The sequence below is a fragment of the Panthera uncia genome, assembly GCF_023721935.1.
Source record: "Panthera uncia isolate 11264 chromosome A1 unlocalized genomic scaffold, Puncia_PCG_1.0 HiC_scaffold_17, whole genome shotgun sequence".
Lineage (NCBI taxonomy): Eukaryota > Metazoa > Chordata > Mammalia > Carnivora > Felidae > Panthera > Panthera uncia.
Genome location: NW_026057577.1, coordinates 31,919,231 through 31,938,609, shown reverse-complemented (window position 1 = coordinate 31,938,609; position 19,379 = coordinate 31,919,231). Strand labels below are relative to the sequence as shown.

Below are 19,379 nucleotides of genomic sequence, written 5' to 3'. Positions count from 1 at the left end.
TCAATTCTGCTGTTACAGCAATAAAACCAGCCATAAACAGTACTTAACTGAATGACTGTGACTGTGTTCCCCCAGAACACCTCATTTACAAAAGCAGTGGCCCCTGTATTACACACCTGTAACTTCTAGGGTTCTTGGACATACTAAAACATTAATAAGTAAACTTCCCTCAACAAATCTAAAAGATCAAAAGTTTTTTTGACTTTTGGGTAGAATTTCTCAACTCTATCACAGTTTCTCCAAATTGCTGAGAGGGTTAAAAGCCACTATATCCTTAAGGGAAAAAAAACTCAGCAAAGTATCAAGTCATTATCATAATTAGCAAAAATGTAGTGCATGGTAAATTTTAATGAAGTTGACAAAGTTCCTTTAGAATAAAGAGAGCCACCTCTCTTTAGAACACCTCCAATAGAACAAATGTCTAGAAAATTATAATAGCTAGAAAATATTTACAAGTCTATCATTTATAAAGTATCAAATACCAGGATACAACTTGTGTCTTAATACTCTTCTATGTAACAGTTTCTGCCTCCATACAGCTAAATACCAAAACAAGTATTTTTGTTTGCTGCTACTAATGGGATTAACCACCATTCTTTTTTCATAGGCATAATGGGAAGATACATACAGGTAGCAAAGAACATTTACATTTAAAACTAGTGACATAGCCAAGAACTGGATTTCCTAAATTCAAGCCTATCTTTATCCATCTAAATCAACATACAGAGCACATTTGATGACTGAGTATACAATGAGCTCTGTATTAGAAAGCAGTGTAAAAAACCAGGTTATCTGTAATTCAGTTCTTTAACTTCTTTCAAGTTTTATACCATTATCTGTTTCAATAGTCCTTAAAAAAAGTCACTAAGAGCAACACCGAATTTCAAAATCTAGTTAAGAGAAATTTGTTATGCTTATTATTTATTCATTTATCCTTTTACCTTTATCTCTCATTGGTCATATAACTCACAAAATATCATTATTAATAAACAACTTAAAGGTGATATAAACATCATTAAGTATAAAGAGACATGGCACTTTATAGAAGTTGAAAAAGCTTTTCATTATTCAACTTGGGATTTCAGGCCTCCAGGATCTTCCCAATTAGCGAAATTACACTCTCACAACGCTTAGTCAAGAATATTTAGGTAACTTTAATTACATGAGAATTTTGGAACATGGCTAGAAAATTATTCAATTGAATGTACCACAGAAAAAGGCTCAAGAGATGTTTCTAGAATCCATTAAACTGTTTAAGGCCCATCAATAAAGAAGTAAATGTATCGTCTCTAGGATGGGTCTACAGAAAGTACCACACACATTTTACTTTACACAAATTTACATTATTTGTTAGTTTTCATAAAAGAACTCTTCTCCTTTAGGTTCAGCCTTACCTTTAATTTCTGATAATGAGGAAGGCTGCTGCAATGAGTATTCTTTGCAACTTCTTCATTTGTATAAAAGAGTGAACACAGCTTACAGTAAAACCCTGTTTTAGGTATCACATAGTCTATACCTAGAACACAAACATACATTCTTACAAATTTAGTAAACTGAAGATTTAATTAGTGTTGTCAAATCTCTTTTTCCGGTCAATGTAATTTGAACGAGATAATATTGGTGAGAAGTCCAATATAACCTAAGCTAAAACAAAACAAAAGCCATGATATCAGTAGTTAATTGTACTCAATTGACAGTTAAGGTCCCACCTAACTGCATTCTTAAAAAGGCAGAAATACAAAAGATAAAGAAAAAGCAATGTGAAGTTCTCAGAAACCTTTACGCGGAGAAAGAATATATTATGAAATGGTAACAAAAGAGAATACAAAATGAGAGTTGGTTAAGTGGAAAAGAACGTATTAAGATTTACAAAATGTTCTGCAGAGAAATAGATTTAAAATGGTATCAGAGTTATGTAAGACCAATTTAAAAATCTTATTTAATAAGAACTTGGGGAGGGTGAGAGGGGAAGAACAAAGCCTTAAATCTCACCAACAGGAACATTGGGCTGGTATGGTCCAATTCTATACTCATCTGGGATTGTATAGTCCTCCTTGTTTTCATCACTTTGGCCATCCGCATTTTCACTTGTATCTTTGTTGGGATCATCAGCATTCTCAGCAGATTCCGCACCTGGTTCTGTATTTTCCTCATTTTTAATTCCATTTTCCAACGCTGCTTCGTTTTCTTGATCAAGTTCCTCGATCTTGTCCACCTTAATTTCAACCAAACCATCATCATTTTTGTCACCAGATTTAAATGTCATGCCCGATTTACGAAGTTTCTGACGTTCCGAATCTTCCTCATCACCAACCTCATCTAGAGTGACAAAACCTTCCATACTCCCTGGGAAACGACGCTGTTAAGAAAGACAAATTTACTCTGCAACAATTATCCTGCAGCATCCCTTCCATTTGCTTTACTTGAAGGGAAAGGGATAGCGTCTTTGTCTTTATTTATTCTCTCAAAATACTGTCTTTCTCCCCCAAAATCACTGATTTTTTAAACAAAAAAACTTAGTTTTAAAACTAAATAAAGGCTTGCCTCACAAAAAGAGCAGAAAATAAATGAAATAAGGACATTATATTCTACACTTGCTGTAATTATTATGCTACAAGGGATTATGTATCAAAAATGTGATTTGATAAAAGTAGTTCAATGGTATCCTTTGGAAGACAGTATCTTAGGATACAACTGTTGTTTAGAGAATATGCAGTCTAAAATAGTGTAGTGGTTAAAAAAAAAAAAAAAAGCAAGCTCTAGAGCATGACCTATGTTTAAAGTTTAGATTCTGCCACTTACAAGCAGGATGACTGTAGACAATTTATTAAACTTCTCTATGCCGAATTTATTCATTCATGAAATGGAGTCAACAAAGGTATCTACTACTTAGTTACTTTGAGGACTAAATTAATTAGCATATAAAAAGAGCTTACAAAATTTATAGCATATAATAAATGCTCAATAATTATCAGCTCTTAAGACTGCAAATGGATTCTGCAACAATCCACTTCAAGGAAAATAACTTTATCTGACCTAGCCATCAACATCTGGAGATAAAAATTCGTTTTCTAATAGCTGGAACATTGCTTACAAAAACCAATGGACCAAGATTACTGAGATCTCATTGTAACAGCCATTTAATGCAAGGGCATTTTAATACTCTAATCCTCATCATAGGTAATTCAGTACACCAGTCTCTTGTTTTACTCCTCTTTATGCTATGCATATGTTTGTCTATTTGAGTTCACTTTAAATGCTTTTATGTGTTCTCAAAAAAGGTCTTCAAATATTGAGTATCTTCAGATATTGAATTATCTGATCAAGCTTTTCGTTCTCAAATAGGAAAATTCTTCAAGTCTAACACTTTTTAAATGAGTGGCTGAATGTTTTAAGTATCTTGGGTCAGTTAACTTAAACTCATATCCCATCTTTTTAAAAGTTCGACTACCAGGCTGCCTACCAGTACTACACACTACCACCACAGTACACAAATAAAAGTCAATTTCCTTCCTTGCTAAAAACTTCCCTGTGAGTTGACACTTTTTTATATCTATTTTAAAAGTTACTTAACCTACTTATTGCAGAGTTTACTTTTAAAAATTTACCTGATTTTTTCGAATATGTGACTAATTCTCTTTAATCTGACCCTGCTAATGTAAATACGAAACATTTATCTGATCTAGTTTTCTGTTCAAACGGGTCAATATACAATCTCCCTTTACCTTTTTAAGCTTTTTCTTTGCAGCTGCTGAAGCACTGGCATTTCCATCTTTTTTCACAGCTTTGTCTGAAGGTTCCTTTTTCCCATCAGAAGCCACATCACCTAAATTAGCAAGATCTGTCTCATCTCCCACTGAACTGCCACTTTCTAGCAGTGCTGCTGCTTCTTCCTCATCGACAAGAAGCTCATCTTCAGATTCAAGAAGCATGTTAGGTTCTTGCTCTGCTTGGTCATCCTTTGTATCTTTTTCACCATCTTCACCTGACTTCTCCTCTTGTTCTTTACCTTCAGTTGTACTTTCAGTCTTCTGGGAACCATCAATTTTGGATTTCTTATCACTTGGAGATTCTTTGCCATCTGGAGAATAAGATCTTTTCCTAAAATCAAAAGGATACCCCTCAATTAATTCTGAGTTGGAAAACAAAAGTTTAAAATACTAGCGTATATACACACAAAACAAAATTACCGAGATTTATCTTTTTTCAGTAAGTCAATGCCTCTGTTGGGAATCTACAAGACAAAATTTTGTAGAAGTTAAATAAATGTATTAGAGTATGTTCATTTGCAGATTATATGATTATCCAATTAACTAATAGTTGGTAACCATCCTTTATATCATCAACTAAGCTTATTCAAGCTCTGTAACCGTACCTTAGAATTTAAGCTGCTTAGGGTCAGCAGTTCATTATAATCAACATTTCAACAAACCAGCAGAGCAGTGGATAATAAATATTTTGGTAGCAGAGCTCTGTTCAAATAAAATCTTTAAACAGAATAAAGCAATAAAGGCATTTCTTACACAATACCATTAAAAAAACAAAACAACACTTCTGAAGAACACCAGGGGGGAAAAAGGTTGTTGGTATCTTTAAAAAACCAAATCCTGGGGCGCCTGGGTGGCTCAGTCAGGTTAAGCGGCCGACTTCAGCTCAGGTCATGATCTCACGGTCTGTGAGTTCGAGCCCTGCATCCAGCTCTGTGCTGAAGCTCAGAGCCTGGAGCCTGTTTTGGATTCTATGTCTCCCTCTCTCTGACCCTCCCCCGTTCATGCTCTGTCTCTCTCTGTCTCAAAAATAAATAAACGTTAAAAAAAATTTTTTTTTAAAAAAACCAAATCCTTTATTCTTAGCAAACAAAAATGTTTATAAGAATGTCATGGCGTGGGGCGCCCAGCTCAGTTGATTAGGCATCTGACCCTTGATTTTGGCTTAGGTCATGATCTCACAGTTTATGGAATCGAACCCTGAGTCAGGTTCTTCCCCGACAGCATGGCGCCTGCTTGGGATTCTCTCTCCCCCTTTCTCTCAACCCCTCGCCCTCAGCTTGGTGTTGTTCTGTATCTTAAAAAAAAAAAAAAAAAAAAAAAAAAATGCTGTGGCTTAAAATATGTGAGATAGATTTTATAATGATGACAAATCCAGTACTACATACCCTCAGTACCAATTTTTTATATTTTTCTGACAAGTCAACTTTAACACATCTCCCCTGAAACCAAAGGGCCTTTTTCAAACAGTGGTCGACCATTGCCATTGCATCTTCTCTGGTCTCCATCTCAATAAAAGCCTTAAAAAAAAAAAAAAAAAAAAAAAGAAAGAAAGAAAGAAAGAAAAAGAAAAGAACATTAGTTTTCAAAGAACTGCATATCACTCTGGTGCTTATTATTTTTTTTAATCCATCTGTTAGGAAAATTTAGTTTTTTTTTTTTTTTTTAACGTTTATTTTTTATTTTTGGGACAGAGAGAGACAGAGCATGAACGGGGGAGGGGCAGAGAGAGAGGGAGACACAGAATCGGAAACAGGCTCCAGGCTCTGAGCCATCAGCCCAGGGCCCAACGCGGGGCTCGAACTCACGGACTGCGAGATCGTGACCTGAGCTGAAGTCAGACGTTTAACTGACTGAGCCACCCAGGCGCCCCGAAAATTTAGTCTTTTAATAGAGACCCCAGTAAAAGTTAAAAATCACCCAATTACAAAGTAGCACTAAATATTAAAACATCTAAATGTTTTCTGTATGCTTTCTGTAATATAAATAAAAACATAAAGTAATTAGCTTAGAAGCTATTACTCAAAATACTGTAAGAAAAATTAATTAAAAAAGTATGGGGGCACCTGGGTAGCTTAGTAGGTTCGGTGTCCAACTCTTGATTTCAGCTCAGGTCGTGATCCCAGGGTCATGGAATCAAGCCCCGTGTCAGGCTCTGTGCTGACAGTGTGGAACCTACTTGGGATTCTCTCTCCCTTTCTCTGACCCTTCTGTCACACTCTCAAAATAAAAAGTCTGGAAAGGGGCACCTGGGTAGCTCTGTCAGTTAATCACCCAACTCTTGCTTTCTGCCCCTCCCCTGCTTGTGCTCTCTCAAAAATAAACAAACATTAAAACAATAAAAAAAATAGTCTGGAAAGATACAAACTCAGAATGTCCTTAAAAAAGACTTAACAACAGGGGAACCTGAGTTGCTCAGTGGGTTGGGTGTCAGACTTTGGCTCAGGTCATGATCTCATGGTTGGGGAATTCAAGCACCATGTCTGGCTCTGTGCTGACAGTTCAGAGCCTGGAGCTTGCTTCAGATTCTGTGTCTCCCACTACTCTCCGGCTCGTGTGTACTCTCTTGCTCAGAAACAATACACATTGGGGCGCCTGGGTGGCTCAGTCGGTTGAGTGGCCGACTTCGGCTCAGGTTATGATCTCGCGGTCCGTGAGTTCGGGCCCCGCGTCGGGCTCTGTGCTGATAGCTTGGAGCCTGTTTTGGATTCTGTGTCTCCCTCTCTCTGACCCTCCCCCATTCATGCTCTGTCTCTCTCTGTCTGAAAAATAAATAAACATTAAAAAAAAAAAAAAAAACAAAACAATACACATTAAGGGGAGGTGTGGGTGGCTGGCTTGGTTGAGCGTCCTACTTTGGCTCAGGTCATGATCTCATGGTTCGTGGGTTCAAGCCCCATGTCAGGCTCTGTGCTGACGGCCTGGAGCCTGGAACCTGCTTCAGATTCTCTGTCTCCCTCTCTCTGCCCCTCTCCTGCTCCCACTCTGTCTCTCCCACCCTCTCTCTCAAAAATAAACATTTAAAATAAATGTTTAAAAAATAAACATTAAAAAATATTAAAAAAAAAAAAAAAGAGTTAACAAAATAAACATTCTCCTTACTCTGGATTTTTAAAATGAAAAATAAAAGTTAACGACTTAATTCACCCATTCAATTCACTTACTTTGAAGTCTAAAACATCTACAGAGTTAATCAAAGCACTCTTGGATAATGCTGGTGTGATTATAAATTGGTACTATTTTTTTAAGACCAATTTGGCAATATCAAAGTAAAAAAGACATCAGGCTCCAAAAGTCTAATTCTGAAATTTTATCCTTCAATTATATGATCTGAATATGCAAAAATTCACATGCTGCCAAGTCCAAAGCAACACCAATGGTACAGTCCAAAAAACTAGCAACTCTAAATATCCACCAACTCAAGAAGTTAAATTTGTTATAGTTTTTACTCAATGTAATCACACACAAGGAATGATATAATACCACTTGACGGAAGAAAAAACAGCATGACTATATACAAACTAATATTTTTGAAAGCAAACTTTAAAAACAAATAGCGTTACTAGTCTAGGCAAGAGAAGGAAATCTTTACTTCCCACTTTATAATTTTCAGTATTTATCTTTATACATTAAGAAAATCTAGTAGGACTTAAAGAAATCACCATTTATCAGTTAGGCTAAGAATATTTATCTAGGAGGGGAGACTGGGTGGCTCAGTCAGTTGAGCTTCCAATTTCGGCTCAGGTCATGAACTCATGGTTCCTGAGTTTGAGCCCTGTGTCAGGCTCTGTGCTGACAGCTCAGAGCCTGGAACCTGCTTCGTATTCTAGCTCTCCCTCTCTTTTTCTCAAAAATAAACAAACATTAAAAAAAAAAAATTTTTTTTTTGAATTTTTAAAAAGAAAATTTATCTATGAGAAGATGAATTTAATTACCTCCCCCTTCACTAAAAATATATACCAAAAAAAACCCGAAAACAAAACAAAAAAACCAAACAAGAAACAACCAAACAAAAAACCCCTAAAAGTGAGATTTACTGAAAAGTAATCTTAAAAACCTTTTATCTGTGGTATTACCTGACTTTTCATCCTCATCAGTATATAATTTTTAATTTTTCCGTAAGGTTCAGCAAGCTTGAGAACTGCACTATCCGAATAGCCAGAATGAGGTAAATTGCTGAGATGTATCACACGCCCAAGTTCTTGCTTCTGATCAAATTTCTGGTCTGGTTTCCCTTCAGGTTTCTAAATAATAAACAGAAAATAACAATAGGTAAACAAACAAAAGGCAAGTCAAATGTTGGTAGGTATGCCATACTTACTTACTGATAGTTAAGATAATCCTATTTATTAGTAGCAACTTAAAATAGCTAGTTAATAAACATTAAAATGATGTACAAATGTTGGTGGTACAAATGGGAAAAAAATTGTTATTACCTTTATTCTTTTATACTTCTGGGATAAATGAACTCTCACTGGCTTGCCAAATACTAATGCTGGTGTGGTTGTGTAATAATCCACTGCAGCCTGAGCATCCTCTGTGGTTGCCATTTCAATAAATGCCTAAAATTGCACAAAATTAGTATTTCTAAAACAAAACAGAAACACCGCCCAAGTCTTTCTAGATATATTTAATCATTAGGAAGCATTTTTAAGAGTCTGAAAGCAGAACAAAAATCCCAAAATTGCTATTTGCTCTTTTATTAAAGGTCATCTCAGATTTTATTACCTTCATGCTATTCAACTGTGATTTATTATGTCTGCTGGATTTGAAATAATAACTTGGCACTATTTTGATAAAAGTGTGGAATGACATCCCAAAGAATTACCATCCTTTTATAGCTGGTATAGTAATGTAATGAAAATTTAACTGCTTAAGGATCACAATTAATAAAGTTACTCAATAATCCATTAGGACTAGAATTTAATATTATTGATATACATCAACTATTTGCTTTTTTCTCTATCACATTCCATGTTAATGATTTAAGAATACATGGAGCTCTTTTTCAAATAAAAAAATCATAAAAAAAACCTTCAAGAAGTATATTAGTAATGAATACGGCACTGATTTCAACTCATACCTCATTAATTTTATTTAGAATCAGATGATTTGAAATGACTCCAAATGGTTCTACCAACTGTAATAGTTGATATCTCAAGTTTTTCCCTCGCTGAAAATCCATGATATGAACAACGCGGCTGGTTTCCTATCCATTAGGAAAAAAAAATCAAGTCAAGAGGTCTCTTTAGAACCAAGACAAAAGGACTTTCATAGTCTAACCAGAATAGATTTAAAACAACTCATAACATTCTAGAGAATTTTGTAACTACACAGGAAATCAGATTCACTGGAGTATATCTTGAAGATTCAGAAAACAGACTCTGGACTGGTTTTAAAAAAGAATACTATGTGCTTAACTGGATAGCAAAATTTGTTACACTCAAGGTGTAATCTCTATAGTATGGGTATATGAAAATGAAAACGTTTATCAAAGTCATATAAAAGGCTGATTATTTTCAAATTATAGCAGTCTCCCTATAATAAAGGATTACAACACAGATTCAATTCACAAGAATTTGAAAATTAAGTAAAAAAAAAAAGGGGGGGGGGGAGTGCCTGGTGGCTGGGTTGTCCAATTCTTGATTTTCGGCTCAGATCATGATCTCACAGTTGTGAGATGGAGCCTCTGCACTGATTGTGGAGCCTGCTTAAGGATTCTCTCTCCCTCTGCCCCTCCCCCATGTGTACACTCAGGCTCTCTCTCTCTCAAGGGGGGGAAAAAAGTTAAATCACATTTCCCCAAACAGCAAATAAAGTAAAATCAAAAGCTGTATTACTGACCACTCTGCCTTTCTGCATGTGTCTTGGTCCTTGCAGGTTTCCATTCCCAGCACCTTTATGGAGAAAAAGTTACTTTTTTTAGTCTTATAATAAATATGAAAACTGGCCATCTTTCAACACAAACCAGAGTTTATCAAAAATACCAGGAGAACCATGTCTTTTAATGTGATGCTATTTTCTAGTAACATTTCAATGAGCCTTCTTTTGCCTCTAATCACTACATTTAATTTTTATGGTCAAAGTTCTTAGGGAAAGGTAACAAATTTTATAATCACCCAGATTTCCTCTTGGTCCAACTGCTGGTCCCCCAAGATGAAATGAGGGGGGTGGAGGTCCCAGAATTCCTGGTGCTGGGTTTGTTGATTGCTGCAACATGAATGGATCACCCCTAGTAATGTGAGACATAAAATATAAAAAATGACAAAGAGGTCCATCAGAAGTAATTAAGATTTATTGTTAAAACACCCCTTTTATGATTGTAATTCCAATCTTTGTAGGCATTTTTATGTGAAGTAACTGGGGAAAAAGCTACAAAAATAACAATAAAAATTACTAGCATAATATAGTTTCTAAAGAATCTTTTACCCAGTGACTTTTACCAAACTCTCATATTCGATAGAGATATTCATGAAATATTTTTTGTTTATAAATTTTGAAAGTTTAACCTGAATTCCTTATAATGATCTCCTTTACAAACAACAGCTTAAAAATTTTAACTTACATTGTGTGTCCTGTATCATTGTCAGGATTCCATTCGGGGTAGCTTTAAAGAGACCAGAAAATTAACTTTAAAATAAAACTGTTCTTTTCACAAATAGCCTTGTTTGGCCTTTAAAACAAGAGATTATTTATTAGTAGAGTTAATGAGAGTCTAAGTGTTAGAAATATCACAGTTTACAACATCATAGATATTTCCAAAAATATCAAATTAATCCAAATGAACAAGAATAAACTTGTTCAGTATTGCAAAAGTAGGTAATATATGTTGAAGTTTAATTTTTTAATCTATTTGGTAAGTCGTAAGTAGGGAAAACGCTGCATGGAGAATTGGAAATGTGCATTTACAGGGAAATGAGAACCGACCACAGATTTTCCTTCTCCAATATTAAATACCAGTATCCACTATAGAGGTGAGCTGTGGCACTACAAAAGAAAAGAAAACCCAACAGAGCTAACATATGTGAAAACTGGCACTCTAGTGAAGAATGGCTATGTGTGTTGTTTAGGCAGGGAGATTCTTTAGGAATCCAATTCCATTCCAGCAGCTTAAATCATAACCAAAGGTAAGTCAAAAGCAAAAAATACATCTTGAAGGATTTTGTTTGACAACTAACTTGTGATTTCTAATGACTTTTCCCCTTTTATACTCTGTATTTTTAGAGCATGTATCATGGTTATTGAAAATGTTTAAGTCTATTGTACAAATCCAAGCCCATCTTTAAGTCTATTTTAAATTCTTTCAATTTGTAGAAAAGAACCAATGTTTATTTGCCCTACAAATAGTATTAAATAATAAAATACCACTATCACTGCACCTAATATTTCAAATGAGATTCCAGATCTAAACATTTTGTTTTTAATTAGTAATGCCTGGTCAGTATCAACTATGCAGTGATAACAATGTGGATATTACAAGCAAATGATGAATTCCCAAAACCAATCAATGGCTGTTTCTGATTCACGGTATGGATGCTTTAAAGGTATTTCAAACTCCTACATTTCAAGAAGAAGCTGGCATCGACGACTGTGACTTGCTCCATTGATATGTTGACTCCACTCCTGCAGTAAAGTAAATTAGTAGAATTAACAAAAATAAAGCTAAAATATTTTCATTTGAACCATTCAAATTCTAGAAAGTTAATCTATTTGCAGTATCATAGGCTGTAGAAACATGTGACCATTCATTAGTCACAGTTAATTAATTTAAAACCATTTCTCTTAATCCTTGCAGCTTGATCCTGCCCTCAAATACGCCATGCACATTCTTGGAAAAACTGGATAACTTAGTTAACATACTAAACAGACCTGACAGGGAAAAGACAGAGTTAATAAAGATCAAGAATAACTGACCTTGACATCAGCTAGACAGTCTAATCTTTGCTGTGGATCAAACTGGATTATATATATAACTGCCTTTATAAAACTCTAAATATGATAAAATATCCATGCTTCTACTTTTCTAGAAATGGTATGTGAACAATTAGTTAAAAATAGAATATTTCATTTAATCCAGACTTGAGGCATTTTCCAAGTGTATTACAGCCATAAAAAGGTAAGATTCAACAGGAATGGCTTTTCCAAAAAAACAAAACAAAAAAACCCCGTTTATAAAAAAAACTAAGCTGCTATTTTATTTCCCAAAAGTAAAGAAGCAAATTTCAGGAATGTCTGTTTCCAAATTTTAGAGAGGGAGACATTATGTTCTTTAGTATTTGTACGCCTCTGTGGTAATTTTGAATTTAAGGGATTAACTTTTTTCCTATTTTAAGCAAATAAACTTTCTTTAGTTATAAATCCACATATAAATGATCAACATTTTAGACAAGGAGAGTTAAGAGAAGTAGACTCTGACGCCAGACTGCCTAGGGTCCATTATCAAGGTGTCACTTAGTAGATCTGAATCCTTGGTACATGTTATTGAAATTTGCTAGGATTCAATATTCTTTTAGAATTTTGTGAAAAATGAGTAAATTAATAAAAGTAAACTGCTTATCAGAACATTGCCAGGCACATAAGAAGTGCTCAAAAAAGAAAAAAGTGTACTAAACCCTATCTTATTTTAGAATTCCTGCTTTATAAGTATTGTTTCATAAATTCCCACAAAGTGAGGCAATTTTTGTAATATCCACACTACCTAACACATTACATTTGGAACATAAAAACACAGGCAATGTTTTTAAAAGGGGGTATCACTTAGAGCTGAACTAAAACAAGAAACAAAATTACAAGACATACGATCTTGGAAAGCTTCAGAATGGTATTTCTTTAAAAAAAAAAAAAATGTCTATTACAACTGTCTACATACTTCCTCTTCCCTAATAGCATTAACTAAAATCCCATGAAACAAGTATGGACACTATCTCTACAAGCTAGATTGTTTCTTAAAAATCATGTCTAATAGCTAAGGAACTTGAAGAAATCTCTCCAGCTGGCTCCACCACCAGTTATTTGGGATATAAAAAATTTGTACTTGCAAAACAACAGACTACTGACTTATTGGAGGACACTTAAAAAATGGCTGGAAGCAAGAGGCACCGTAAGTAAAGTTCACCCAATTCAGAAGAGGGATTAAACAAATAACTTAGAATTTTCTGGACTAAAAATATTCAGATTTTATTTAAAATGTCCTTGAGAAATAGTGTACTGGGAGAGGAGTAATAGTTACCGTATTAGGCACACTTCTAATTCTCAGGAGATGGAAAGGGTATGCAGTTGAACAGAAAACTATTTATATCGAATCGTCTATGCTCTTTAAAGGTTCAAATTTATGGTAAATTGTGGTTGGTCTTTCAAAGTACTAGAAGGCAGGCCAAGATCAAAGAAGCCTTAGGTACCTCCCAAACCCACCCATTCCTAACCTGCACTATGCCACCCCATCTTTGGTTTAAGGTGAGGGTTAAGAGGCGAAATTGTTTTTAAAAAAACCTGTATCCTTGGATTCTACATTGAGGTAATTTTCACATCAGATTAATAAAGAAAAAGGATTCCCTTTTTGAATGCAGAAATTCTGTAGGAAAACTATACTTGCCTTGATGTCTTTGAGATAACTAAATCATACAAAGAAAGGATAATTTGGAGAAGCACTTCTGGAATGGCAGAATAAAGAATAATTTAAGGGCTTCTAGAATAATACTAAAAGGAAAAATGTGAACTCAAGTGACAAGACAGTGAAAAGGCTGTAATGGGTACTTTTCTTTAAGTGAAAGGAATATGAGGGAACTTTGAGGTTGTGTAGAAAAGCTACTTGACATTCTAAACTGACCTAGAAAGAAATAAAAGCAACACCATCACTGAAAGTCATTTAAAATATCAAATGATGACAAATTAGATCAAGTTTTAAACCTAAAAGTTTATTTCACACAGTAAGATGAAGTTTTGATCATGTAAGCTATTTACTATTACCACTAAGTGAAAAGAACAGATTTTCCAAGTTATGCAGCAATACCAGAGAGCAGGATGAAATGTTAAAAAATTTTCATTATCTACTTTCACCACAGGAATTTTCTCTCAAGTCATCGAAATGAGAAAGGACCACAACTAAAGGCAAGTAATTTTTTCAATAATGCAGATACCCAGAAAACATCAGCTATGTTAAGGAAACTAGAATACATTAAGAGAACCCAAATGCTTAAAATTCTTAAAATTGGTTCAATTTACAAATACAAATTTTGTAAATCAATCAATCAATCAAAGAGCCTCAAGTAATTCTTAAATGTTCCCAATATTGTGACAGAATACCAAAACTAGCTAGGGCCTAAGCATTTTTACAAATTAAAAATACCTCTTGCACTAGTTAGGGTATCTTACTCTTGAATCCAAAGTTTCATCAGATATTTTCAAGATGTTCTTTTGTTAATTTAGATCCATTTAACTATAGTTATTTGTTAATAATATTGTTCAGTAACTAAAAAGCAGCAAAATTTGGAGAAAAGAATAATCATATATAGTAACAGAAACTTTTCTCTCATTAAAGCCCTCTTGTAGTTTCTTGTAGTGCATTTGTGTCACTTTACTGTTTTTTTCTATGTGCAAGCAACAAAGGCAAATTACTGCTCAAAGTCAGAATAAGGAGATCTCCAGAAACAGCTCTTGATGTATGATGACTCCATTAGCTAAGATTTTAAGTCCTTTATAATCACTGTCATTTGAGACACTGTAACTAGCTATTTTCCTTGGAATTTAGAGATCCTATCTGAGAACAATGATCATATTGCTATTTCTGCAAAAGGCAACAAGTAACAGAAAAAACGGAGTCACCAAAGTTTTGTGGACCATTTCATTAAATCAACTCCCACCAGGGTGAAAACTTTATTCAACGTATTTGAAACAAGACAACACTGAAGACACCTATCAAATAAATTTCTTAACTTTTTTTGAAGGGGTTCTAGGTCTTCAATGAAAATTAATCTATGAATTTAAATTTAGCATTCGATGTTATTTTATTTGCAGACTAAAATGTTCTTTGTGTTGTACTTTATACATTAATAGGAAAGACTTCTGTATTATAGAAATACATACATTTACCTAAGAATTAACTTCTTAAAGATATTTTTTAAAGTACTCTGTAAATTCAAATATAGTAAGTCTCTTAATTATCTGAGGCAAAAATACTGAGATCCAAATACAGAAAAGGGAATGACTGGTAACACTTTTAAATAGAATATTAAAAACAAAATCACTCATGATCTGTGATTTAGTTTACTCAAAAATCAAGTCACTAAAAAATGCATTTTAAAGGGATACATATGAGAAGGAAATGACCCTTCCAGATGTTACTGTAAAGAAAAAACCCTGTCATCGTAATCATCAAATCAATTTCATGGTAGCAACATGTGAAGCAGAGTAACTATACAGCACATCAGGAAATATGGACGGTCAGAGATCATAGATCAAGCTAGTGGAGTGCTAAATTGTTGACTTTTAAGTCAACTGCACTGTATATCGAAAAAAAAAAACCTCGGTGAGAATGAGGAATATTGAAAACATTCAAAGAGAAAGGACAACATATTTAAAAGGGCATTTTGAAAAAGCTCCCATTTTGCTGGATGTGATAATTAAAGCAAAGGAGAATTAGATATATATATATATACATATATATATTTTTTTATTGCTCAAATGACTAAACCAGAAGTCTAAGCCTAGTCAGAAAAAGAATATGCTTATGAGGAACATAGAGCAGGATACTGCAGTAGTTGATTTTTCCAAGTCTCTAAAGGGACAGATGCAACATGGGATAATAAAAAGTGAGTTTTGAAGCATGTTTAAGAAAGTTGTGGAAAAGGAGAAAAAAAATGATGAAAAATTTCAGTCATAGTATGAGAGTTTGGGTTAAAGGGAAATTAAAAAAGAAGAATGAACTAATCTAAAATATGAAACATACTGAAACAAACACCAGGGCTCTACATTAACTCTTTCCCTGTAGCCACAGATAAGGAAAAAAAGAGAATTGTTCAAGAATACATCTTTACTACATACAAATCAGCAATCAAGACAGATGGAGAGCTGAAATCTAGCATCCTGAATGGCAGAGCACATTGACTGCAAAAAAAATAAAAATACTTAAAACAATTCAACAAAGCAGACAAAAAACCTGCTTAAATATATGATTAAGAAGAACATATTGATGCCAAAAACCAACAAGATAATTCCAGTGGATGACAGCTTTGTGGCCAGAAGTTATCTAGGCAGATTGTATTAATGTAAAGCCCTGGTTTAATGCTCAAAAACAATTACTTTCCAAATAAAGTGTTCTCAAAAGTATAAAAATTCTCGATCAACTCAGTGTCACCAGACTACAGAATTAGAGTAAAAGATATAGGTAAATACAGAATAGGCACTACAATGTAAAAGAAATTAGAAGTATCTGTTGCATTAACTCACCTTATTAGAATGAACTGGCAAATCACATATAGAGCACAGATGGGGATAACCCTTCGGTAAGAGTCCATGGAAGTCTTCAATATTGCTACTTGGAGGAGCGCCCCTCTTTTTCTCAAAGAGAGATCTCTCTTGTAAGGGGCCAGGACCACGTCCCATTCTCTCATACTCACTGTCAAATTTATGATAGTTATGCGAGGTCTCACCAAAAAAAGAATCATCCCTACACCTTTCTCCATCTCTTAATCTGTCATCTTCATAATCCATTCTGTCATAATAACCAGATTCTTGAGAACGACTTCCATGGTCATAATCAAGCACTGGGTTGAGACTAGGACCACGATCATCAAAACTATCTCTTCTAAAGTGCCTTTTTTCTTCCCAATCATCCCTAGGTACTCTGTATGGTGGTTCCCGTGTAGCAGATCTGCCATCTCTACCATAACTCAATGTAGGGCCTTCTTCAGTTCTCCTCCTTTTAAGCTGTAGAAGGATTTGGGGCAAATTCTCAGGAGTAATCTTGTCCTCTGGATAACGACTCAGTTCATCTAAGTCTCTAGCAGACAGACCAAAGCTGGCCAAAATGTTACTGGCCTGGTCTGCATCTCCACGGTGTTGAGAAGACAAAGGGAGTGGACCTCTACTTCCAATGTTAAATATAGACTGCAAATTATGGGAAGAAGTACTAGCAGAAGACAGTGCACTATGAGCTCCTTGTTGATTCAATGAAGAACTCATTCCAAGATTCATTAAACTAGCAAGGCGTGCAGTACCCTGGTTCATCCTTCCAAGAGATGCTGGCATACTTAAAGACTGGGTAGCAGCAGCAAGAAGGCCTATTCCTGCTGCAGACAGGTCACGCCCATGACCCTGTGAGTCCCTACCGAGAGATGACTGCTGGAATGACTTGGACATTGTAGAACTATCTTTTGTCTAGTTTATAGACTTAAAAAATTTTTTTTAAAGATGGCCAAAAAGAAAGCTCAAACTAGCAAATTAGGTTAACTTTGCTTCAAAAAATGGTAACGCCAAGAAAAAGGATCAATAAGGACTGTAGAATCTTCTTCAAGCTGAGAACCAGCAGACAACTCTGTAGAAAAATAAGCAGTTTTAGTCATAAATCCCTTTAAGTAGATGCTGTTTTTTTTAGAAAAAAAACTTATGCATCATGTTGATTAAAAAAAAAACATTTAAGATCTCAAACTTACAAGGAATTTATTACATATCTTAAACAGATTCCAGATGTATGCAGAGCCTGCATGTAGATATTTAAAAAGTAGTCTTTCATGCTAAAGTTTATTAAAGGGAATTTCATACTGAATTTAAAAACATTTCAATTGAAGGATTAGATGTCTGAGCACATCAAAATTTCAAATAAAAATATAGATGGGTCTCTTCTTTTGGAAGAATAAAAATACACCCTATAGTATGATGTTTTAAGTTTCAGGAAAAGACTAAAAAACAAAAAACCAAGGTCCGCAAGTCAAAGATGAATCAGTTGTATTCTGCTTTAGAAAATGAGACCTATTTATTACTATCAGAAAGAACCAAGTAAAATCACAAGTAAATGAAGCTTAGGTGTCAAGTACCTAGTATAAGATCTAAGACCAAACATAATAGTTGAGACTTTTATGCAGCAAAATCAATCTGAGGTAAAGACAGATGTGAAGGAAAATAAGTGACTTCCTACTTTAAGGATTTCTGCACAAATTTAAGCCATATAACTAACTGCCTTCCTTAATGTCCATCCTATATCAGGCAGTGCACATTTCATTTCTAATCTTAAAAAAGTAAGGAGAACTAAGTATGGTCAATGTAGAAATAGGAGAACTCCCAAGAAAAAACCCAGGTACAGGAAGTACAGGTGATTTAAAGAAGTGAAATTCCCCCCTAAGTTAGCATCCATCAAAGCTCATTTAATATTCAGGGCTACAGAACCTCCAGAGCTCAAAACAGATAAAAATGAAAATGATATTGTGCTTATATAGATTTGTTAACTTTTCACAAGAACAGCTCAATCACCTGGAAATTTTAAATTCTGAATACAATCCCCCAAGACATGTTTCTGGATGAAATTACTTTCATTATCTTCCTTAAATCATTATTTTATCTCAGAAATTGTTACAGAGGAATTTGCAAAGCATTTACAAATGATTCTCATTAAATATCAAACAATGTACGTAACAATTGTTCTTGATGAAACAATTATCTCTAATCACAACTATATACAGAGATTAACTCTTAAGTTGTTTGCCACATAATTCTATTAAGAAGCATTGCTCTGTTAAGTTTCACACATTTGATCACCCATACACCTAAGCAATGGTGGTTTAATATTATTAAACTTTATTACCTTAAAAACTGGGCAATATTCAATAGTTACAAGTCTATTATGGGACCAATTCCACCAATGACCCAATAAAGCAAGGAAACACTGGACATAACAGTGGTAGAGGAAGTATAAAAAAAAAGTTGCAGGCAAGACTTAGATTTTACAAAAAGATGTAACAAAGTTAAAAAGACACAAATGCTATCAGAGGTGACTGGAATTACAGAAGATGTTTTTGCACACCAAGAAAGATGAAATTGAGAAAAGATACTAAAGAAACTAGTTCTTGATGACATCTACAATGTAAACTACTTCTGCTTTAAGAATAATAAAATAAAGACAAGAGTAAGTAGACTTTTTTGGATGAGTTTCTTTGGTATGTCTGATAAACGCCACACAGGATGGCAGTTGAAATACGGTGTAAACATTTAGGACCCTCTAAATTTTCACGTATACTTTCTCTTAAAAGGTCAAAACCATTAGAGGGTTTTTCAAAATCAGTATTTCAAAGCATCAACATTACTATTAATTTGCTGTACATGTTACAGCCAAAGCTGCATAATAAAGAAAAACCAGTTGTTTTTTTTTGTTTGTTTTAAAGAACTATTCCTTTCCCTTAGGGAAATTATACAATAGTATTAGTGAATGTGTAAAAATTTAATTGATCACACTTTAAAGAAATGGTTGTTAGATTACAAATATCTCAATTACTTTTCTTTGTAGCATGTATGAAAGGGGTAGATCTGCAAAAAGGAAACAAGAGAAGGTAAAAGATAACCTTAAGACAAAACAGAAAATGGATGTCAGAAAAACTCAGAAAAAGAGCAAGACAAACAATGTAA

At 34.3% G+C, this 19,379-nt stretch overlaps 1 protein-coding gene across 6 annotated transcripts in view; it reads right to left on the bottom strand.

The window, feature by feature from the left end:
• The window catches only part of MATR3 (matrin 3), a 29,258-nt gene that overhangs the window by 1,528 nt on the left and 8,351 nt on the right, over window positions 1–19,379 (bottom strand). For 3 of the 6 annotated variants that reach the window (XM_049649307.1, XM_049649306.1, XM_049649304.1), the window contains 13 exons: window positions 16,212–17,298; window positions 11,329–11,390; window positions 10,333–10,374; window positions 9,887–9,999; window positions 9,612–9,664; window positions 8,851–8,976; window positions 8,204–8,329; window positions 7,844–8,011; window positions 5,156–5,287; window positions 4,191–4,234; window positions 3,726–4,101; window positions 1,993–2,359; window positions 1,395–1,516 (listed from right to left, as the gene is read on the bottom strand). In XM_049649307.1, coding sequence (XP_049505264.1) covers window positions 1,395–1,516; window positions 1,993–2,359; window positions 3,726–4,101; window positions 4,191–4,234; window positions 5,156–5,287; window positions 7,844–8,011; window positions 8,204–8,329; window positions 8,851–8,976; window positions 9,612–9,664; window positions 9,887–9,999; window positions 10,333–10,374; window positions 11,329–11,390; window positions 16,212–17,123 — 2,643 coding nt within the window. In that variant the 5' untranslated portion in view covers window positions 17,124–17,298. The remainder of the gene's footprint in view (window positions 1–1,394; window positions 1,517–1,992; window positions 2,360–3,725; window positions 4,102–4,190; window positions 4,235–5,155; window positions 5,288–7,843; window positions 8,012–8,203; window positions 8,330–8,850; window positions 8,977–9,611; window positions 9,665–9,886; window positions 10,000–10,332; window positions 10,375–11,328; window positions 11,391–16,211; window positions 17,299–19,379) is intronic. The other 3 variants (XM_049649310.1, XM_049649309.1, XM_049649308.1) reach the window with 2 other exon arrangements.